The sequence below is a fragment of the Macaca mulatta genome, chromosome 15, assembly GCF_049350105.2.
Source record: "Macaca mulatta isolate MMU2019108-1 chromosome 15, T2T-MMU8v2.0, whole genome shotgun sequence".
NCBI lineage: Eukaryota > Metazoa > Chordata > Mammalia > Primates > Cercopithecidae > Macaca > Macaca mulatta.
Genome location: NC_133420.1, coordinates 108152849 through 108177739, shown reverse-complemented (window position 1 = coordinate 108177739; position 24891 = coordinate 108152849). Strand labels below are relative to the sequence as shown.

At 40.1% G+C, this 24891-nt stretch overlaps 1 protein-coding gene across 5 annotated transcripts in view; it reads right to left on the bottom strand.

Moving 5' to 3' along the window:
- VPS13A (vacuolar protein sorting 13 homolog A) overlaps window positions 1-22680 on the bottom strand; it is a 243130-nt gene extending 220450 nt beyond the window's left edge. For all 5 annotated transcript variants that reach the window (XR_013404898.1, XM_015117939.3, XM_015117938.3 and 2 more), the window contains exon 1: window positions 22377-22680. Coding sequence is in view for 4 of the 5 variants with exons in the window: in XM_015117939.3 (XP_014973425.3) it covers window positions 22377-22476 (100 nt within the window). In the remaining variant the exon portion in view is untranslated. The remainder of the gene's footprint in view (window positions 1-22376) is intronic.
- Window positions 22681-24891: the final 2211 nt, after the last annotated feature.

Below are 24891 nucleotides of genomic sequence, written 5' to 3'. Positions count from 1 at the left end.
ACACTGACAGAATTGAAGAGAGAAATAGATAGTACTATATTAATAGTAGAAGGCTTCAATACCCCACTTTCAGTAATGGATGGAACAAACACACAGAAGATAATAAGGAAAAATAGGACATAACACTATTGACCAACTGGACCAAAAGACATAGACAGAACACTTTACCCAACAATAGCAGAATACACATTTTTCTCAAGTGCACATGGGACATTCTTCAGGATATATGTGAGGTCACAAAACAAGTGTCAACATTTTTGTAAAGAGAAAACATACAAATGGTCAACAGGTATATATATGAGAAAAGGCTCAACATCACCAATCATCAGATAATAAAAATCAAAACCACAAGAAGATATTACCTCAATCTATTAGAATGGCTATCATCAAAAAGACAAAAAAATAACAAATGCTGGTGTGACTGTGGAGAAAGGGAAACTCTTACACACTGTTTTTGGGAATATAAATTAGTACAGCCATTATAAAACACAGTACAGAAGTTCTTCAAAAAATTTAAAAATAAAATTACCATATGATCCATCAATCCCACTAATGTATAAATATCCCAAAGAAATGAAATCAGTTTGTTGAAAAGAAACCTGCACTTTATGTTTATTGCAGCACTTTTCACAAAAGCCAAGATATGAAATCAATCAAGTGTCTACCAACAGATGCACTGGTAAAGAAAATGTGATACACACACACACACACACACACACACATATAATGAAATACTATTCCCCATTAAAAAGAAAAAGAATAAAATCTTGTCCTTTGCGGGAACACAGATGCTCCTGGAGGACATAATGCTAAGGGAAATAAGCCAGGCACAGAAAGACAAATACTGCATGATCTCACTCACCAATGTGAAATCTAAAAAAGTTGACATCATAGAAGTAGTGTATAGAATAGTGGTTGCCAGAGGCTGGGGAATATTGGCGAGAGGGGAAATAGGTAAAGATGGGTCAATGAGAACAAAGTTACAGTAAGAAGGGAAGAATAAGTTCTGGTGTTCTATTGCACAGCAGAGTGACTACAATTAACAATACTGTATTGCATGTTTTAACATACCTAGAAGGAGGATTTTGAATGTCCTCACAAGGAAATGATAAATGTATAAGGTGATGGATATTCCAAATACCAATTTGATTTTTATACAATGTAGACATGTATTGAAATATCATCCTGTACCCAATAAATATGCACAATTAATACATGTCAATTAAAAACAAAATTGTAAAATTATAGAAGACTGACATCATGCAGGGTATCTTTTCTAATAATAATAAATAAAATAAATAAGGAAATAAATAACAGATGAAAACAGAACAATGCACAAATGTATGGAAATTAAGCACTCTTAAACAAGAAATGGGTCAAAAAGGTAATCTCAAGAAAAATTAGAAAATATCTTGAGATGAAAATAAAAACAGACTGTACCATCATAATTAGTATGATACAGCAAAAGCAGTGCTAGAAGGGAACATAAAGCTGTAAATGCTTATGTTTAAAAAGAAAAAACATCCCAAATCAATAACCTAAATCTATTCCTTAATAGGGAAAAAAATACAAAATCCAAACCTAGCAAAAGGGAGAATATAATAAACATTAGAGCAAAGATAAGTGAAAGAGAATGGGAAAAAAATTTAAAAAAAAAAAAAAACAAGCATTAGTTTTCTTTTCTTTTTTTTTTTTTTTTGAGACGGAGTCTTGCTGTGCCACCCAGGCTGGAGTGCAGTGGCACGATCTTGGCTCACTGCAACCTCCGTCTCCTGGAATCAGTGATTCTCCTGCCTCAGCCTCCTGAGTAGCTGGGATTACAGGGGCCTGCCACCATGCCCAGCTAATTTTTGTATTTTTAGTAGAGACGGGGTTTTGTCATGTTGGCCAAGCTGGTCTCAAACTGCTGACCTCAGGTGATCCACCCGCCTCAGCCTTCCAAAATGCTAGGATTACAGGCGTGAGTCACTGCACCTGGCCACCGACCATTCGTTTTCTAAAAAGATCAATAGGCTGGGCACGGTGGCTCATGCCTATGTAATGCCAGCACTCTGTGAGGCCAAGGCGGGTGGATCATGAGGTCAGGAGATTGAGACCATCCTGACTAACACGGTGAAAACTCCATCTCTACTAAAAATTCAAAAAATTAGCCGGGCGTGGTGGCAGGCGCCTGTAGTCCCAGCCACTCGGGAGGCTGAGGCAGAAGAATGGCATGAACTTGGGAGATGGCGCTTCCAGTGAGCTGAGATCGCACCACTGCACTCCAGCCTGGGTGACAGAGCGAGACTCCGTCTCAAAAAAAAAAAAAAAAAAAAAGAATCAATAAAATTGATAAGGCTTTAACTAGTTTGACTAAGGAAAAAAAGAGAGGAAAGTCAAATAACTAAAATCAGAAATGACCGAGATATTACTATCTATTTTACAGAAATAAGGATTATGAAAGTACTACGAACAAAAAATTAGATAAACTATAAAAATGAATGAATTCCTAGAAATACACAACATACTAAGACTGAATCTTGATAAAACAGATTCTCTGAACATACCTATAACCATTAAGGAAACTGAATCAGTAATCAAAAAATCCTAAAAATCACAACAAAAAAAGCCTAGGACCAAATGGTTTTACTGGCGAATTCTACCAAACATTTAAAACAAGAATTAACACCAATCCGCCTCAAACTCTTCCAAAAAATTGAAGAGAAGGGAACACTTCCAAACTCATCCTGTCAGGCAGACATTACTCTGATACCAAAGCCTGACAGAGACTACAAGAAAGCTACAGACCAATATCCTTAATGAATATTGACGCAAAAATCCTCAACAAAATACTAGCAAACAAAATTCAATAGCATCTTAAAAGGAATATATAATATAACCCAATAGTATTTATTTCCAGAATACAAGAATGATTCAACATACAAAAAAATCAACATAATATTCCACGTTAACAAAATGAAGGAAAAAAACACAATCATCTCAATGCAGAAAAGGATTTGAAAAAGTTCAGAACATTTTCATGATTAAAAAACACTCAAAAAAAAAAAAAGCAAATAAAAGGAAACTACCTCAACACAATAAAGGTCATGTATAAACAGCCCACAGCTAACATTCTCAATACTGAAAGACTGAAATATTTTCTCTAAGATCAGGAACAAGATAAAGATGTCCACGTTTGTCACTCACTGGAAGACCTATCCATAGCAATTTGGCATTAAAAAGAAATAAAAGGTATCCAAAATGGGAAGGAAAAAGTAAAAGTATCTCTGTGCGCAGATGGCATGAATTTATATGTAGAAAAACCTAAATATTCCACCAAACTGTTAGAATTAAGGAATGTTTCTTGATATAAAAATCAACACCAAAAAATCAGTATCTATAAACTAACATAGAACAATACAAAAAAGAAATAAGAAAACAATTCTATTTACAACAGCAACACAAATAATAAAAGTGTTAAGGAGTAAACTTAACCAAGGAAACTAATGATGCATACAGTGAAGGCCATAAAATGTTGCTGAAAGATAGTAAAGAAAGAAAGAAATGTTAAGACATCCCATGTTCATGGATTGGGACACTTAATACTGTTAAAATGTCAATACTACCAGTACCCTAAACAATCTATAAATTATTTGCAATCCATATCAGAATCCTGGAAAAATCCAACACTTATATCCACATCAACTCTCAAGGAATCCTAAATATCTAAAACAATCTTGAAAAAGGGGAAGAAGCTTACAAGTCTCACACTTTCTGATTTTAAAACTTACTAAAAGCCACATTAATCAAAACAGTGTGGTACAGACACATAGAGCTGTGGTACAGAACAGAAAGCTCAAAAATAAGATCTCACATATATAGTCAAATAATTGTCTTCAAGGATGCCAAGGATATTCAATTTGAAAAGGACAGCATTTTCAACAACTTTTCAACAAAAGTTGAAATCCACAACATCCACAAGCAAAAGAATGAAACTAGAACCTTATATCATGTTCAAAAATTAACTCAAAACGGATCTAAGAGCTAAATGTAAAACCTAAAACTATAAAACTTAGAATAAAACATAGGGGAAAGTTCTACAACACCGCATTTTGCAATGATTTCTTGGATGTGACAACAAAAGCATAGGCAACAAAAGAAAAAAAAATAGGTGAACTGGACTTCATCAAATGTTAAAACTTTTATTCCTCACATGACACGATATACGATGAACAGACAACACAGAAGAGTCAGGGTGGCCAAGCAGACACAGAGTCAGCAAAAAGACCAGCACACTCTGAGCAGATCTTTGGAAGGAAGGCACCGAGAGCGGACAGAAGGAGGATGCAGATACTGGGCTGAAGGAGAAGAAAGTTGGGAACCCTACAGGGACTTCCCCGAGCACCATGACTCATTCTGACCCCAAATGCTCCTGGGGAAAGGATGAGTTAAACAGGCATGGAGTAGCCTATTCTTGCCATGGACCTCTAGAATCCTAGCTGAAGGAGGCTCCATGACTCCCACAGACATTTGAGGTTGCAAAGACAGCTGCTTGGGAACTTGGCAGAAACAGGACTCCAGTCTGCATGGAGCCCAGAGGGCCTGGTGTGAGAATGGCTGCAGTGGAGCATGGCCAGGAATGTCCATCTCCCAAAGCTCACCACACACCTCTAGGTAGCTTTGGTCTTTGTTGACTATTGGACTTGGACAGAACAGGACTATCTTGCCCATGGGACAGGGCTTGTCTGATTTGAGTGCCCCCCGCCCCCCATCCCTGGCTGCCGGTCTGTTCCACAGTCCCTGCCTGGACACATCTAATTGGAACATATGCTGATGCCCAACCACAGCACTTCCCGGCAGCCACCACTATAGCTCCTTTGCTGGCAAGCCCCAGCTAACCATCAGAAAGTACTTGCACATGGGCCTCCATCAGCATGCGCCCACCCACAGTTTCCCCCCACTGTTTTGCCAGGACACAGTCACCCACAGCCTCCCCCCACAGCTTTTCCAAAGCATGTGCAGGCCTCACACCCCACTGCCACTGCCCCAACCAAGCACTTTTGCCGGCCCCACCATCAGAGTGTTGCTGCCCAGCAGACGAGGAACACCTTGGCCCCACAAGTGCAAGAGGTGCTTAACCTCGAGGGGACAGAGAACAAAGCCATGTGCCTAGTCCTAACACACCAGGGTTATAGCATGCAAGCCAGGAGTGCTGAGCTGAGCCTTGGCACCCAGAAATCATCAAGAAACTATGCCAGTCAACTAAACTCAATTTACATTACAGTCAAACCCTCAGGGCATCCAAGAACATAAAAGCAAAAAGCCTCATCCAAAGGATAGCAACTGGAGAGATTAAAGGAACATCAGCCCACAGAGATGAAAAAGAACTAGGGCAAGAACTCTAGTACCTCTATAAGCCTGAGTGTCTTCTTACCTTAAAATGACTGCAGTAGCTCCCCAGCAATGGTTCTTATTTTATTTATTTACTTTTTTAAAGACAGAGTTTTGCTCTGTCGCCTAGGCTGGAGTACAGTGGCACAATTGCGGCTCACTGCAACCTCCACCTTCCAGGTTCAAGTGATTCTCCTGCCTCAGCTTCCTGGGTAACTGGGATTACAGGTGCCCACCACCACACCCAGCTAATTTCTATATTTTAATTAGAGACGGGGTTTCACCATGTTGGCCAGGCTGGTCTTGAACGCCTGACCTCAAGTGATCCACCCGCCTCAGCCTACCAAACTGCTTGGATTACAGGTGTGAGCCACTGCACCCAGCCTAGCGATGGTTCTTAACCAGACTGAAATGATGGGCATAAAATTCAGAAGATACTGAAATTCAGGAGAAACCCAATCTAAGGAATTTAAGGAATCCAGTAAAATGAGTCAAGAGCTGAAAAACGAAAGTCATTTTAAGAAACAACCAAACTGATCTGACAGCGCTAAAAAACCCACTACAAGAACTTCACAATATCATTGGAAGTGTTAACAGCAGAACAGATTAAGCTGAGGAAGGAATCTCAAGAACTTGAAGACTGGTTCTCCAAGTAAGACAAAAACAAGGGAAAAATAACTTTTTAATGGAAAAAATCTCCCAAAAACATGAGATTATGTGAAAAGATCAAATCTATAACTCACTGTTGTCCCTGAAAGAGAGGAAGAGAAAACAAGCAACTTGGAAAACATATTTGAGGATACTGTCCACAAAAATTTCCCCATCCTAGCTAGAGAGGTTGACATGAAAATTCAGGAAATTCATAGAAACCCTGCAAGATACTATGCAAGATGACCATCCCCAAGACACATAATCATCAGATTCTCCAAGGTCAATGTGAAAGAAAAATTATTAAAAGGAGCTAGAGATAAGAGGCAGGTCTACTACAAAGGGAACCCCATCAGGCTAACATCAGACCCTTCAGCAGAAATCCTACAAGCCAGAAGAGATTGGGGACCTAATTCAGCATCCTTAAAGCAAAGAAATTCCAACCAAAATATCATATCCAACCAAACTAAGCTTCATAAGTGAAGGAGAAATAAAATCCTTTTCAGACAAGTAAATGCTAAGTAAACTCACTGCCACCAGACTTGCCTTTTAAGAGGTCCTTAAGGGAGTGCTAACCATGGAAATGAAAGACCGTTACTGGCCACCACAGAAACACACCTAAATACAGAGACCACTAACCCTATAAAGCAACTATACAATCAAGTCTACATAATGACCAGCTAACAACACGATGACAGGATGAAATCTGCACATGCCAATATTCATCTTGAATGTAAACAGGCTAAACATCCCACTTCAAAGGCACAGAACGACAATTCATATAAAGAACCAAGAACCAACTGTATGTTGTCTTTATGAAACACATTTCATATGCAATGCCACCCACAGGCTCAAAGTAAAGGAATAAGAAAGATTTATCAAGCTAATGGAAAACAAAAAAGAGCAGGTATGGGTAACTTATTTCAGACAAAACAGACTTGAAACCAACAACAATCATAAAGGACAAAGAAGGGCGTTACAAAATGATAAAAGGTTCAATTCAACAAGAAGACTTAACTATCCTAAATATGTATATACCCAACACTAGAGCATCTAGATTCATAAAACAAGCTCTCAGAGACCTACGGAGACTTACACAACCACAAAATAAAAGTGGGAGACTTCAATAATCCACTGACAGTATTAAACAGACTTCAAGTCAACACTTCACCAAATGGACATGAGTGCTACAGAACACCTCATCCAACAAAAACAGAATATACATCATTCTCATATGCACATGGCACCTATCTAAAATTAACCACATGCTCAACCATAAAGCAATTCTCAACAAATTAAAAATCCCACAATCATACCATCATACCAACCATGTTCTCAAGATGACAGTGTAATAAAAATAGATATCAATACCAAGAAGATCTCTCAAAACCATACAATTCCATGGAAATTAAATTGCTCCTGAATGACTTTTGGGTAAACAATGGAATCCTAATTTCGCTGAAATCAAGAAATTCTTTGGGCCAGGCACGGTGGCTCATGCCTGTAATCCCAGTACTTTGCAAGGCTTAGGTGCGGGGATCGCTTGAGCCCAGGAGTTCAGACCAGCCTGGTCAACATGGTGAAACATTGGCTCTGCAAAACACACACAAAAAAATTAGCCAGGTGTGGGAGTGCACACCTGTAGTCCCAGCTACTCAGGAGGCTGAGAGGTGGGAGGATTGCTTGAGCCTGGAAGGTTGAGGCTGCAGTGAGCCGTGTTCATGCCACTCCACTCCAGCCTTGGCAACAGGGCAAGACCCTGGCTCAAAAAAAAAACAAAAAAACACAAAGGAATTATTTGAAACTAATGAAAACAAAGATACAATATACCAGAATCTCTGGGACACAGCTAACATAGTCTTAAGAGGAAAGTTTATAGTGCTAAATGCCCACATCAAAATGTTAGAAAGATTTAAAGTTAACAACTAACATCAAGCCTAAAGGAACTAAAAAATGAGCAAACCCCAAAAAAACCCCAAAGCTAGCCACAGAAAAGAAATAACCAAAATTAGAGTTGAACTGAACAAAAAAAATACAAAAGTTCCTTGAAAGAATACATAAGATAGATTGCCAGCCTGACTAACAAAGAAAAAACAGAGAGAGAGGAGATCCAAATAAACACAATTAGAAATGGCAAAGGGGACATTACCACTGACCCAGAGAAATACAAAAAAAATCCTTAAAGGCTTTTATGAACATCTCTATGCACACAAACTAGAAAATCTACAAGAAATGGATGAATTCCTGGAAACATACAACTTCCCAAGATTGAACCAGGAAGAAACTGAATAGCTGAACAGACCAAGAATGAGTTCTGAAATTGTATAAAATGTCTACCAACCAGAAAAAGCCCTGGACCAGACGGATTCATAACCAAATTCTATCGGACATATAAAGAAGAGCTGGTACCAATCCTATTGAAACTATTCCAAAAAAATCGAGAAGGCCCTCTCTAATTAATTTTATTTTATGAGGCCAGCATCATTCTGATAACAAAACCTGGCAGAGACATAACGAAAACAGGACACTTCAGGCCAATATCCCTGATTAACACAAACGCACAAATGCAAAAATCTTCAACAAAACAGTAAACCAAATCCAGCATCTACCATGATCAAGTAGACTTTATTCCTGGTATGCAAAGTTGGTTCAATATACACAAATCAATAAGTGTGATTCATTATAAACAGAACTAACAACAAAAACCACATGATCATCTTGATAGATTCAGGAAAGACTTTTGATAAAATTCAACATCCCTTCATGTTAAAAACCCTCAAAAGACTAAGCATCAAAGGAATATATCTGGAAATAATAAGAGCCATCTATGAAAAACCCACAGCTAACATCACACTGAATGGGCAAAAGTTGGAAGCATTCCCCTTGAGAACCAGGACAACATAATGATCCCTACTTACTCCTATTCAACATAGTTCTGGAAGTCCTAGCCAGAGCAATCAGGAAAGAGAAAGAAATAAAAGGCATCCAAATAGGAAAAGAGGAAGTCAAATCATCCCTGTTTGCAGACGATATGATTTTATACCTAGAAAACTCCACAGTCTCTGCCCATAGGTTCCTAGAACTAATAACTTCAGCCAAGTTTCAGGATACAAAATCAACGTACAAAAATCAGTAGTATTTCCATATACCAATAACATCCAAGCTGAAAGCCAAATCAAGAATTCAATCCCATTCACAATAGCCACAAAAAGAATAAAATGCCTAGGAATTGAGCTAACCAGAGAGGTAAAAGATCTCTACAATGAGAATTACAAAACACTGCTCAAAGAAATCAGAGACAACACAAACAAATGGAAAAACATTCCATTTACATAGACAGGAAGAATCAAAATTGTTAAAATGTCCATACTGCCCAAAGCAATTTACAGATTCAGTGCTATTCCTATCAAACTGCCAATGTTATTTCTCACAGAATTAGAAAAAACTATTTTAAAAATCATATGGGCCCAAAAAAAGAGATTGAATAGCCAAAGCAACCCTAAACAAAAAGAACAAAGCCTGAGGCATCACACTACCTGACTTCAAACTATACTACAAGGCTACAATAACCAAAACAACATGGCACTGATAAAAAACAGAAATGTAGACCAATGGAACATGTTAGAGAACCCAGAAATAAAGTCAGACACCTACAACCATCTAATTTTAACAAAACTGACAAGCAATGAGAAAAGGACTCCCTATTCAATAAATGGTGTGGGGATAACGGCCAGCCATATGCAGAAGACTGAAACTGGATCCTGCCTTTCACCATATACAAAAATCAACTCAAGACAGGTTAAAGACTTAAATGTAACCTAAAACTATAAAAACCCTAGAAGAAAACTTAGGGAATACCACGCTGAACATAAGCCCTGGCAAAGATTTCATGATGAAAATCCCAGAACTGCAAAAAAACACAAAATTGGCAAGTGGGACCCAATTAAAACTAAAGAGCTCTTGCACAGAAAATGAAACTGTCCACAGAGTAAACACATGACCTACAAAATGGGAGGAAATATTTGCAAGCTATACATCCAACAAAGGTCTAATTATCCAGAATCGATTAGGAACTTAAATGAACAGGCAAAAAACAACCCCATTTAAAAAATGGGCAATGGACATGAACAGACACCTCTCAAAAGACACACGTGGCCAAGAAACACGGCAAAAAAAAAAAAAAAAACTCAACATCACTAATCATTAGAGGAAAGCAAATGAAAAGCAATGAGATACCATCCTACACCAGTCAGAATGGCTATTACTAAAAAGTCAAAAATAACAGATGCTGATGAGGTTGCAGAGAAAACGGAACACTTACACACTGCTGGTGGGAATGTAAATTAGTTCAGCCACTTTGGAATGTAGTTTGGAGATTTAAGAACTAAGAACTACCAAAGAATTAAGAACTACCATTATAACCAGCAATCCCATTACTGGGTATATACCCAAAGGACTGTAAACTGTCCTACCATAAGGACACATGCATGCGTATGTTCATCACAGCACTACCTCACAATAGCAAAGACATAGAATCAAAATAAATGTCTGTCAACAATGGACTGGATAAAGAAAACGCAGTATATATTCACGATGGACTACCACACAGCCATAAAAAGGAACAAAATTATGTCCTTTGCAGCAACATGGATGCCACTGGAGACCATTATCCTAAGCGAGTTATCACAGGAAAAGAAAACCAAATATCGCATATTCTCACTTACAAGAGGGTGTTAAACCTTGAAGTACTGTGTTAGTCCATTGTTGTGTTGCTATAAAGAAATACCTGAGCCTGGGTAATTTACAAAGAAAAGAGGTTTAGCTGGCTCATGGTTCTGCAAGCTGTACAGGAAGCATGGCACCAGCATCTATCTGCCCAGATGCTGGGGAGGACGCAGGAAGCTTTCAATCATGACAGAAGGCAAAAGGGGGGCCAGAATGTCACATGGCCACAGCAGGAGCAAGAGGGGGAGTGCACAGGGAGGTGTCACACACTTAACCAGATCTTGCAAGAACTACTGCAAGGACAGCACCAAGCCATGAAAGATCCACTCCCATGACCCAACTGTCTCCCACCAGTCCCCACCTCCAACAATGGGGATTACAATTAAATATGAGACTTGGTGGGGACAGGTATTCAAACTCTATCCAGCTCCCACCAGTCCCCACCTCCAACAATGGGGATTACAATTAAATATGAGACTTGGTGGGGACATGTATTCAAATTCTATCCAGCTCCCACCAGTCCCCACCTCCAACAATGGGGATTACAATTAAATATGAGACTTGGTGGGGACATGTATTCAAACTCTATCCAGTACACATGGACACAAGGAAACAACAAACACCGAGGCCTACTTGAGGGTGGAGGGTGTGGGGAGGATGAGGATCAAAAAACTATCTATCGGGTACTATATTCTCTATCTGGGTGACAAAATAATTTATACATCAAACCCTAGTGACACACAATTTACCCACAAAACAAACCTGCACATGTACCCCATGAACCTGAAATAAAAGTTAGCAGGGAAAAAAAAGGAAGAAAAGGTAACACACAAAATGGGAAATATTTGCAAATCATATATCTGATAAGGAGCTAATATCTAATATGTGTGTGTATATATATACAGTATATATGTATGCATGTTACATATATGTGTATATTACACTGTCTACATATATACATATATACTGCATGTATACATATATACATATATACTGTATACATACATATATGTATATATACCCACTATATAGATACACTATATATACACACACACACTCTGGATATTAGCTCCAGTGTACAGCTGTACAGCTTGCAGAACCATGAGCCAATTAAACCTCTTTTCTTTGTAAATTATATACACACATATGTATACATACATATACTATATATGTATACAGTACATATATAAACATATAAACTCTTACAACTCAAAAAACAACCTGATTAAAAGATGAACAAAGGACTTAAATAGATATTTCTCCAATTAAGATATACAAATGGTCAATAAGCCCATGAAAAGATGTTCAACATTAATAACTAGAGAAATGTAAATGAAAACTACAAGATACCACCTCATATCCATTCGGATAACTACTATCAAAAAAAGAGAAAATACATGTTGGTAAGGATGTGGAGAAATTGCGACCCTTGTACACTGTTGGTAGGAATGTAAAATGGTACAGCCACTATGGAAAGTAGTATGATGGTTCCTCAAAAAAATTGATAATAGAATTATCATGTGATCCAGTAAATCTCCTTCTGGGTATGTAACCCAAAAATCTGACAGCAGAGTTAAGCTCAAAGAAAAATGTCCATGTTCATAACACCATTATTCACAACAACCAAAAGATGGAAGCTGCCCAACTTTTCATCAACAGATGAATGGAGAAACAAAATGCAGTATATACATACAATGGGATACTATTTAGCCTGAAAATTTATGAAATTCTGACATTTACTACAACATGGATGCACCTTGAGGATACATGCTAAGTAAAAGAAACCAGTAACAAATGGCAAACACTGTATAATTCGACTTATACTTCAAGTATTCGAATTCACAGAGATCAAAAGTAGAATGAAGGTTACTGGGGTCTAGGAAGAGGGTGGAATGGGTAGTCACTGCTTAACGGGTATGGTGGTTCAGTTTTGCAAGATGAAGAATTCAGGAGATGAATGGTGGTGATGGTTGCACAACAATGTAAGTGTACCTATTACATGACGTGTACACTTAAAATAGTTAAGACAGGCCGGGAGTGGTGGCTCACACCTGTAATCCCAGCACTTTGGGAGGCCCAGGTGGGCAGATTATGAGGTTAAGAGATCAAGACCATCCCGGCCAACATAGTGAAACACCGTCTCTACTAAAAATACAAAAATTAGCTGGGCAGGGTGGTGTGCGTCTGTAGTCCCAGCTACTCAGGAGGCTGAGGCAGAAGAATTGCTTGAACCCGGGAGGCGGAGGTTGCAGTAACCGGAGATCACGCCACTGCACTCCAGGCTGGGCAACAGAGCGGGACTCCATCTCAAAAATAAAAATAAATAAACATAAATAAAGGAGTTCTTCAGAAAGAAAGAAAATGATTTAAACCAAAAACTCAGATTTACAGGAGCATTAGAGAATTAAGAGATGAAGGTAAATTAAGTCTTTTCTTCCTTATTCTTAAATTAACAGAAAAATGATGTCCAAAATACTAACAGCAGCAATTCACTGGATTATTATAGCTTATGGATAAATGAAAATAATGACAACAATATTATAATGGGCAGAAGGGAGGAATCTGTATACTCTATTGTAAGACAGAGTATTATGTATACTACCTCCATTTTACATGAAGTAGTACAGTGGGATTTTTTTGGTTTTGTTTTTTTTTGAGACGGAGTTTCACACTGCGGCCCAGGCTGGAGGGCAGTGGTACAATCTCTGCTCACTGCCTCCCAGTTCAAGCAATTCTCATACCCCAGCCTCCTGAGTAGCTGAGACTACAGGCCCACATTACCATGCCCAGCTAATTTTTTGTATTTCTAGCAGAGACAGGGTTTCACCATGTTGATCAGGCAGGTCTCGAACTTTTTTCTTAAGTGATCCGCTGGCCTCAGTCCCCCAAAGTGCTGGAATTACAGACGTGAGCCACTGTGCCTGACCTATAATGTTATTTGGATGCGGACTTGGAGTAGTTTTAGGTGAACAGCGCAAACTGTAAGACAACCACTTAAACAAATTAAGAAGTATAATTGGTATGCTAAGACAGGAGAAAAAAATTAAATCATATCAAAAGATCAATTAAAACCAGAGACGGCAAAAGAGGAGGGGAAGACTGTTTAAAACGGAAACAAGTAAAACAAACAGAAAACAGCTATAAATATGACACTGTCAAAGGAAAATAAAGTTTTTTCTCTCTACTCTCACATTCAACACAGAACCCTTCTGTAACCAGATGTATGAAGTTTTTCCCTACCATCCCTAAACAGTTCTTGAACAGACACCAACTATAATTCAATTAAATAATGATACTATCTACCTAGAGATAGTGTTATATCCGGCCGGGCGCGGTGGCTCACGCCTGTAATTCCAGCACTTTGGGAGGCCAAGGCGGGTGGTTCACAAGGTCAAGAGATCGAGGCCATCCTGGTCAACGTGGTGAAACTCCATCTCTACCAAAAATACAAAAATTAGCCTGGTGTGGTGGCAGGTGCCTGTAGTCCCAGCTACTCGGCTGAGGCAGGAGAATCACTTGAACCTCAAAGGCGGAGGTTGCAGTGAGCCGAAATTGCACCATTGCACTCCAGCCTGGCAAAAGAGCAAGACTCTGTCTCACAAAAAAAAAAAAAAAAAAGAAAAAAGAAAAAGAAAAAGACAAAAGAGATACTGTCATAACCCACACGGTAAGGGCTCAGTTCCATAAGACTGCCCCTCACTTCAGATGCCAGTCACAAGCCCCAGGCTGTGATCTGTGCTTCTGACTGACCAGCTATAAATCAGGGTTCGCACAACTTTTTAATTTGGTTTGATAATTTGCTGGGATAACTCACAAAACTCAGGGAAATACTTATATTTTAACAGTTTATCATAAAGGATATTACAAAGGATACAGATAAAGAGATGGACAGGGCAAAGTAAGGTGGTGGAGAGCTTCCATGCCCCCCCTGTTGCGGACTTTGGTATCTGCATAGGTCTCGGAACCAATCCCCTGAAGATACTGAGGGCTAAATGCATACATCATGACCAAATGGGATTTATTCTAGGTATGCAAGGCTAGTTCAACATTCAAAGATCAATCACTGTAATCTATCACACCAACAGGTTAAAGAAGAAAAAAATCCTATAATAGTAATAGATGCAGAAAAAAACATTTGACAAAATCCAGTATTCTTTTGTTTTTGTTGTTTTGAGATGGAGTCTTGCTCTGTCACCTAGGCCGGAGTGCAGTGGCACAATCTCGGCTCACTGCAACCTCCACCTACTGTGTTCGAGCGATTCTCATGCCTCATCCTCCCAAGTAGCTGGGACTACAGGTGCCCGCTACCATACCCAGCTAATGTTTGTATTTTTAGTAGAGACAGGGTCTCACCATGTTGGCAAGTCTGGTCTCAAACTCCTGGCCTCAACTGATCTGGCCACTTCAGCTTCCCAAAGTGCTGAAATTACAGGCATGAGCCACCATGCCCGGCCCCAACATTCTTGAAGGAAAAGAAAACACTCAGCAAAGCAGGAATAGATGTGTATGTATGACAGAAAAAAAAAAATTCAGAGTATTTGTTGCCTCTGAAGATAAGGGTAGAAATAGATCAGGGAAGATCAGGAAAAAGACTTTCTGGGGTGATGGTCATGTTCTATATCTTGACTGGGTTTGAGTTACACATGTGTATGTATTTGTCAAAACTCAGTCAATGTACACTTAAGATTTGCATATTTTCTTCTATATACATTTTACCTCAAAAGGAAAAAATAAGCAAATACTAAACTCTAATTAATGATACACATGCTAAAGTATTTAGGAGGAAATGAACTCATCTCTATAACTTACTCTGAAATACATTTAATAATATGAATTGATGCATGGATAGAGAAATGATCGATGGATAGGTATGTGACAAAACGTGTGGTTAAGTATTAATGGTATTCCGTTATACGGATATGCCAGTTTATCCAATCACCTGTTGGTGGATACTTGGATTGTTTCCCATTTGGGGCTATTAAAAATAAAGCTGCTATGAACATTTGTGTGCAAATCTTTGCATGAACATATGCTTTCATTTCTCTTGGGTAAACATGCAGAAGTGCAATGGCTTGATAATATGGTAGATGTATGTTTAAAGAAATTGCCAAATTGTTTTCCCAAGTTGTAACATTTTACATCCCCAGGAGAGATATAATAGAGATTTCCAGCTTTTCCACATCCTCACCACCACTTGCTATGGTCAGCAATAAAAAGGAATAAATTATTGATTATACTACTATATGGATGAATCTCAAAATAATTATGCTGAAATAAGCCAGACTGAAAGAATACAAACTGTACAATCCCATTTATACAAGTCTAGAAATCTCAATATGCAGTAACAGAAAGCAAATCAGCAAAAACCTGAGGACAAGAAGGGTAAAAGGGACAAGGAGGGTTAGAAGATGTGGTTTACAAAAAGGCACAAGGAAACTTTAAGGTATGATATATATGTTCATTATCATGTTATGATTGTTACCTGCATGCATATATACACTAAAACTTATCAAATTGTAGACTTTAACATACATTTTACCTGATGTAAATTATACCTCAATAAACCTGTTAATACATAATACTAATGACAGAATCTAGATAATGGGTATATGCAGAGGTACTATAAAATCTCATAACACTTTTCATAATAAAATGTTTCAGAGTCTTTAAAGTTCTATTAAAATATCTTAGAACATAAATACAAAAACAATATGTAAGGAATTAGAATTGGTCATTAACACCAGACTGTAAGAATCATTTGTTTGGCTCCCTAGTGTATTCTGGGCACAGAAGAATGACTCCTTAAAATAAAAAACTGTATCCTAACTGAATCTTCATTTTCCTGTACTGCTTCTGGTATAATGGGGATATGCAGTTAAGTGGCCACTAAACACATGATTCTATTATAAAGGGAAAACTGAGAGATTAACATTTCAAAAACAGAATATGTATGTTAGTTAATAGACAAGAAATCTGAACTTCTAATGTTACATGAAGATGTTAGGCATTATCAAAAAAAATTACAAATTTGTCCAAGTATCATGATTTTGGAGCAAACAAAATAGTGACAAAGGAGGCTAACTTAAGAAGGGGCTACAAAGTACAGGTACTTCCTGTGTTACAAATGATAATTCTATCACACAAGCCACCTTTACTACTGCTTTTGTCTATTTAAAATTCTAATATTTTTCTCCTTAATGTTCTCTTAAAATGTACCCAACTGTGCATCACAGTCCCCAGTGTCGTTTGTTTAAAAAAAGATTCTGATGTCCTATTCCAGATAATTTATAATCTCTGGGGGCAGGTTCAAAAATTAGTATTCATAACAAGCACCTATGGCTGATTCTGATGCAGCCTAGCTCTTAAAGAAAATATGTGACATGGCCAGACGCTGTGGCTCACACCTGTAATCCCAGCACTCTGGGAGGTCAAGGCGGGCAGAACACTTGAGGTCAGGCATTCGAGACCAGCCTGGTTGACATGGTGAAACCCCGTCCCTACTAAAAATACGAAAATTAGCCATGCATGGTGGTGGGCACCTTTAATCCCAGCTACTTGGGAGGCTGAGGCAGGAGAATCACTTGAGGCTATGAGACAGAGGTTGTAGTGAGCCGAGATCACATCACTGCACTCCCACCTGGGTGACAGAACGAGACTCCGTCTCAAATAAAATAAAAAAAAAGAAAAAGAAAAAGAAAACATGTGAAATGCTACGTTGCTTGAGAAAGGTGGGAGGATAAATTTCAGATGAGTCTATGAAATATTACCACCTCTCTAGATGATATATGGGAAGGAAGAATTATAAATAGAAGTGTATAAAAAGTATACCTTACCCACATCAAAATTTGCCAAGAGTTAGTCCTGGAATGAAGCTCAATTCCTTTTTCCTTCCCTGTCAGACAGATTCTTCTAGCAGTGAGTCTACTTACTATATTGAACCCAGTACCGCAGCACTCTTCTGCTGCATTATAGTTAAATGCAGGTTTTTGGAAAACTCATAATTCATATATAAGAATGCTTCCATGCGAAAATGCATTCTGATTTCCAAAGAATCCATCTCAGCAACAAATTTTCAGATCACCATCCATTATTAGTAATGACTGAATACTAATTGATATTATTATACTAACACGGTAATATTGAAATTTGCTGGATTATTACACAGAAGCCTAGCAAAAGCACACATTTACAACTACCAATAGGTCCTTTGTGTTAGACCATAAAATATTATCTTAAAATTTTCCTATGCAGCATCTAGTTTCTTTTTATTTTTATTTTATTTTATTTTATTTTATTTTTTGAGGCAGGGTCTCGCTCTGTCACCCAGGCTAGAAGGTAGTGGCGCTATCTTAGCTCACTGCAACCTATGTCTCCCAGCTTCAAGCAATTCTCCTTCCTCAATCTCCTGAGTAGCTGGGATTACAGGCGAGCGCCACAGTACCCAGCTAATTTTTGGATCTTATTTTTTTTAGTAGAGGTGAGGTTTCACCACATTGGCCAGGCTGGTCTGAAGTGATCCACCCTCCTCAGTCTCCCAAAGTGCTGGGATTACAGGCATGAGCCGCTACGTCTGGCCATCTAGTTTCTATTACAGAAATTTTCAAACAATGTTTTTTAAAAATCCTCCAAATTTGTCAAATTACTACTTTTGAAATTCTCAAAGAATATTTTAAAAAAAAACTCCAGCTATTATTTAAAGTTTCATCTATCAAAACATAACCAATTTCTACAAATAAAACACTGACATTTTATTTTATTTTGAGACAGAGTCTCACTGTCTGTTGCCTCGGTTGGAATGCAGTGGCATGATCAGAGCTCACTGTAATCTCAAACTTCTATGCTCAAGCCATCTTCCTGCCTCAGCCTCCCAAAGTGCTGGGATTACAGGAATGAACACCACACCTGGACAATGACTTGTTTTTAATTATTTGATAAAGACTAAAGTTAGAGGGATCATACTACCTGATTTCTAGACTAACTACAAAGACACAGTTATCAAGACAGTGTAGTATTGGTGAAATGACAGACGCATAGATTGTTGAGACAGACTAAATCCACACAGTATTAAGTCTACTGATTTTTTTTTTTTTTTACAAAATGCAAAGATAATGCAACAGAGAAAGGATCGTCTTTTTTAGCAAGTGGTGCTGAACAACTGGATATTTGCATCCACATGCAAACAAATGAACCTCAACCTTTAACACATATCTTATACCTTGCACAAAAAGAGATCCAAAACCTAAAACTACTTCCATAAGACAACGTAGGAGAACATCTTTGACTTTGGGTTGGGAAAACATTTCTTAGATATGAATACCAAAAGCCATGATTCATAAAAGAAATGTTTTATAAACTGGGCTTTATCTAAAATTTAAAATGTATGCTCTACAAAAGACAAAATGGGAAAAGACTGAGAAAATATTTTCAAATTACATAGCTGATGAAGAACTGGTATGCTTAATATTTAAAGAACTCTCAAAACTCAACAATAAGAAAACAAACACTTTGGAAAAAGAGTTTGGCTGTTCCTCAAAAGGTTACACAAAGAGTCAGCATATGACCAAGCAATTCCACTTCTAAGTATATATGCAAGAGAATTTAAAACATACATCCACAAAAAAACTTGAACATGAATGTTCAGTGGCATTATTCATAATATCCAAAAGGTGGATGTTTAGGAATAATCTAAATATCCAACAACTGGTGAATATACATAAATTGTGGTCTATGAATACAATGGAATATTATTCAACCAAAGAGCAAATGAAATAGTCATACATCCTTCAGCATGGCGGAACCTTGAAAATACATTAGGTTAAAGAAGCCAGAAACAAAAGGCCATATATTATATAATTCCATTTAAATGAAACGTCCAGAATTACCAAATCCATAAAGACCGAAAGAGGTTAGTGGTTGCCAGAGGTGCAGTAGTAAGAAGTGGGAGGAAATTGGGAGTCACTCCTAATGGGCATGAGGTTTAATTTTGGGGTGCCGAAATGTTCTGGAACGAGAGAATGGTGATGGTTGTACACTTTTGTGACTATACTAAAAAACACTGAATTGTACATATTAAAAGGGTGAAATTTGTGGTATATGAATTACATCTCAATCAAAAACAAAAACAAAAAAACCGTACAACCCAATTTAAAATGACCCTGCAATCCCACTCTTAGGTATTTATCCAAGAGAAATAACAATTATGTTCACACAAACACCTGTACATGAATGTTTATGACAGCTTTATTCATAACCTCCAAAAACTGAAATATCCTTCAACCATCAAACAGATAAATACTTAAAGTTAGGCGGGCGCAGTGGCTCATGCCTGTAATCCCAGCCCTTTAGGAGGCAGCGGCAGGCAGATCGCTTGAGGTCAGGAGTTTGAGACCAGCCTGGCCAACATGGCAAAACCCCGTCTCTACTGAAAATACAAAAATTAGCGGGGCGGGGTGGCACGCCCGTAGTCCCAGCTATCCATGAGGCTGAGGCACGAGAATCACTTGAACCTGAGAGGCGGAGGTTGCAGTGAGCAAAGATTGTGCCACTGCACTCCAGCCTGAGCGACAGAGTGAGACTCTCTCTCAAAACCAAACAAACATACAGTCCATCCACAGAATGAAACACTACTCAAAAATACAGAAATGAAATTCACTAATGTATGCGATAAATGGACGAATTAAACCCAGACCCAAAAGGCTACATACCATATAATTCCATTTATATGCACTCTGGAAAAGATAAAACTAGAGGGATGGGGCTGGGTGCGGTGGCTCACGTCTGTAATCCCAGCACTTTGGGAGGCCGAGGCGGGCGCATCACGAGGTCAGGAGATGGAGACATCCTGGCTAACACAGTAAAACCCAGTCTCTACTAAAAATACAAAAAATTAGCCGGGCATGGTGGCACGCGCCTGTAGTCCCAGCTACTCGGGAGGCTGAGACACGAGAATTGCTTGAACCCGAGAGGTGGAGGTTGCAGTGAGCTCAAATCGCGCCACTGCAGCCTGGGCGACAGGGCGAGACTCGTCTCAAAAAACAAAAAAAACAAAAAACAAAAAAAAACAGAGGGATAGAAACGGACGACTGGTTGCCAGGAGGCGGCGTGAGGTCAACTACAAAGGAGCAGCTGAGAGAATTCGGGAGGCTTGATGAAACTTTATGTGTCATTATTGTGGTGGTAGATACATGCCTCTTAGCATTTGTCAAGAACTGTATCACAAGAGTGAATTTTACTGCATGTAAATTTTAAATAAATAAGTTGATTAGTCACACTCTAAACAAACCTCCACCCTGAGTGCAGAAGCAAGGTTCCACTACAGATCAAAGTTCACCTCAAGTATTCTTAAGGCTTCCTTCTGAGGTAGATGGGAGACAAATTTCATTTTCACTGCATAAACAGTCTGCAAGTTTCTCGTACTAATCAAACAGGCTGAGCAGCTATCGCTATGACCCTAGTTTTTGTAGTCCACTCACTCTCCATCATGACACTAGGTCCCCACCGTAGTAACATTCTTTAAAATCAAACTAAATTACCTGTTTACATCATCTCATAAACGACAAGAGTCGAGATAAGCATTTTAGAAGAAGGCTGGAAGTGTGTGCATAGACAAGAATAGTTAAAATTACTTTAAATATATATTTAAACACACTATTCACACACAAAATTAACCCTCACTGTAGCCTGGGAAATTCATTTCATAAAGGAGTCTAATGTCTAGCGGGTGTTTAAAATAAACAAGAGAATAATACAAAAACAGATGGAAACATTAAAAATGAGGCTCTCAGTAAGGCAGAACCCCAAACTAAACGGACACAAGGAAAGCTCGGTCCTTCACCACCTAGGCAGCGTAGGGCCCTGCTCAGTCCGGTCTTTTGCAGGTCTGAGACGTTGCACCGCACGCCTTGGTTTTTCTTTAAAATTCGGCAATTCACTCTGACCCACATATCCTGAAGCCTTGAAAATGTGACACATTCCTGGGTCAGGCTGTTAACTGTAACCACACAAACAACTTTCTGAGTTACTCTACACGTGAGTTTCCTTTTTATTATCGGCCGAACCCAGGCGAGAGAGCCGGCGTCCGGGTCCTACGGCCGGAAGCGGGAGAGCAGAAAGCACCACGGGTCTAGCCGGGAACGGAGGCTGGGGAAGCTAGGAAGCGGGCGTCCCAGGTCACAGCGCCCTGCCTTCACGTGCGAGGCAGCATGCAACACGCGGGGGCTTTCTGGGGCCTCCCTCATAACCCCAGGGGGGCAAAGGACAGGGATGGGACCCAGCCTAGGAGGGCGTCGTCTCGATTCCTCGCCCCGCGCGGGGCCAAGGGTAGAGAAGGGCCCCTCGCCAGGACTTGAACGCCAGACCCACGGAGCCCACTGCAGGTTCGCTCCGCTCAGAAAATACAAACCTTTTCATTCCGCACTCGTGACCCTCTCCTTCCCCGCAAAATATAAACAACTCGAGGGGGGAGGCCCGGGAACTGCCGCCCGGCTTTACGTAACTTGACCCGGAGGCTGGCGGCGGCAGGTGGCTGCACCCGGCGAGCAAGGTGCTCGAAGCCCCGAGAACGCCGGAGCCCGCTCGGGCAGAGAAATGGCCCGGAGGCAGGAGAGGCCGGGGAGCGGCGGCGGCCTCTTTACCTTTCCAGATGCCCAGAGAGAGCTGGGACGTGTCCAGGTCCACCACATAGTCCCCCAAGAACCGGTTCAATACGTCCACGACCACCGACTCGAAAACCATGCTCCTCAGCCGTGGTGGGCACGGCGGCCGGCCCGTGCGCTCCTCCTCCCGCCGCCTTCCCCACGCCCCTCCCTTGAGGCCGTTCGGTTCACCGGCTCCGGGGCGGCTCCGGCTGCGGCGCCCCCACTGGCCAGACGCGCAGCCCCAGCGCGAGCTCAGCGAGGGACGGAGGCGGCCGCTCTCACGACGCGTGCGCAGGTCTGTGCTCGACTGGAGGCGGAGCGCGGCGCAGACCTGGGCGCGCAGCCCCGAGAGGGAGGAAAGGCGGCTGCGCGGCCGCAGCTCTGGAGGGTGCCCTTTTCGCGCCGAGCACGGCTCCTCTTTCCTGTCGGCCCCGCCTCCTCCCCATTGCCTGGCAACCGGACACCGGCCTGGAGCTACCGGATTTTTCCGACCCCGCCCCCTCCTGCAGATCAGAGTCCCCAACGGCCCCCCGGAACGGGGCGGGTGCGGGGCGGTTACGCCGGACGGGAACGCCCCTCCCCCAGAAGGTGGTGGCCGCCTCCAAGCGTACGGGAGGGCTCGCCCCTGAGTAAGAGTGGGCAGATCCCAGCCCAGTTGCCGGAGGCTTCCAGGGGGCTGTCCCAGGGAGCATCTCCCCCCATTATTACAGGCTGGGAGGGTCCAGTAAGCCTGGGTGTCTCGGCGCTGTAACCTCCCGCCTGGCCTTTAGGAGGACTTAACTTCCTGCTGCGAGTCGAGGATGGAATTACATAGTCCCTGCCCCGCATCTGAGATGAGCACCCATTTTTAGTCAAGTCTTTTATGCGGAGCCGTCTTTCATTCCAAAGAGTGACACGCTTCCCTGCAGATAAGAGTTAGAGTCAGCCGGTCTGGAAACTGCTGAACACCCTCCAAGAAATACTGGGAGTGCTGGACCCTTGACCCCTAAGCCTCCACCGAACCACTGACCTAAAATAAATTACAATTACAGCTCTTTCGACCCGTTTGGTCTTATTTAGAAGTAATCCCAAAGGCCTGAGGTCACAGAGATGCTAAATGTGAGGTTTAGAGAACTGTAATTAATCATCTTCAGGACCGAAAAAGTGTACATTGAGCGTTTTCTCTTTGCACATTAAAGGAATAATGATTGATTTCTATTAATTCCTGTGTCATTTTACGACTTTTTGTGCATAGTCACCAGATTTTTCAAAATTAAATGTTTAAGGTGTGCCTTTGCAAGTAGAATGCCTGACAAAAACTATAAATTTTGACATGAGTTTATGAATGATTTTCATATAATTTTATATTTGAAGGACCTTTATGAGGTCTCCAACCTCTTAGTCTTAAATATAATGAAACTGAAATGTTAGGGATGTGTGCAAGGTCACACAACCATTGTTCTGTGGAAGAACTGGAACCTGACCCTTCTGATTGGCCGCCACCCCTCCTGCTTCTCTTGCATTCAGCTAACAATCTACTTCAGAACACCTGCACGGAGAAACTAATAGAGGCTAAAATACCTAGGAAAGGGAAGAGCTGTACATAATGAGGCATTTTGCCATCGCGCTATTAATAAGAAGCCAGATACACAGAAGCTGTAAAATTCCACTGTTATATCTAGCACTACAAATTCAAAGTTAAAAGCATTTCCAGAACTCCAAAAATACATCTTAAGTATCTTGCAAACGCTTTCATATTAGTTTTCTACAATCTAGGAAAATTTTATGGAAGTGAGGAAGGGGAAGGGATGTTGCTGAAAAGTTAGAGGTATAAGCATAAAGCAATGAAAAAATTCTGCTGAGGAAGTGTTAGAAATAAGTGGATGCATACTGTAACCGAATTCTTATCTAGTGTTAGATGTACATGAACTTGCTTCGTAAATACTGAAAGACAATATTTTGCATTCAGTCTTTGTATTGCTTAATCCATCTAAGGAAGTTTGTAAGCAAAAATATATTAACATCACCATGTAAAAGGTATGCTCATTAAACCAACAAACCAAATTTCTGTTGTACCTTGAAAAATAAGCCCAAGGACTACTATAAAGCTCGAGTTTCAAATTAGGACGTATGTCAGTGTAAGTTATTCTTTCTCTAGATCACAATTAAAATGCTATACTGCATTCTTTGATCAAATGAGAAACAAAAAAAGGGGGAGAGCATCTGAATGACCCCAAATTGCAATTATCATCTAACTTTATAATAAATCTCTAACTTTGCAAGTAGGATTTGCAGTTTTATGTATAGTTTCCATGCCACCGCTCTTCGTCTTTAAAATTTTGGCATGCTGGTAGTAATCTTGGAATTTTTTTTTCTCCTGATCTTAATTCTTTTGTCCACAAGTAAATGTCATTTGTGTGCTGCTTGTCTTTATCATTCCCCATGGGCATTGTGGGAGCAGGCTAGATGGCCAGATAACAAAGCTGTTGAAGCAGACCACAAAGTTGTTGAAGCAGGTGTCCTGGAGGAACAG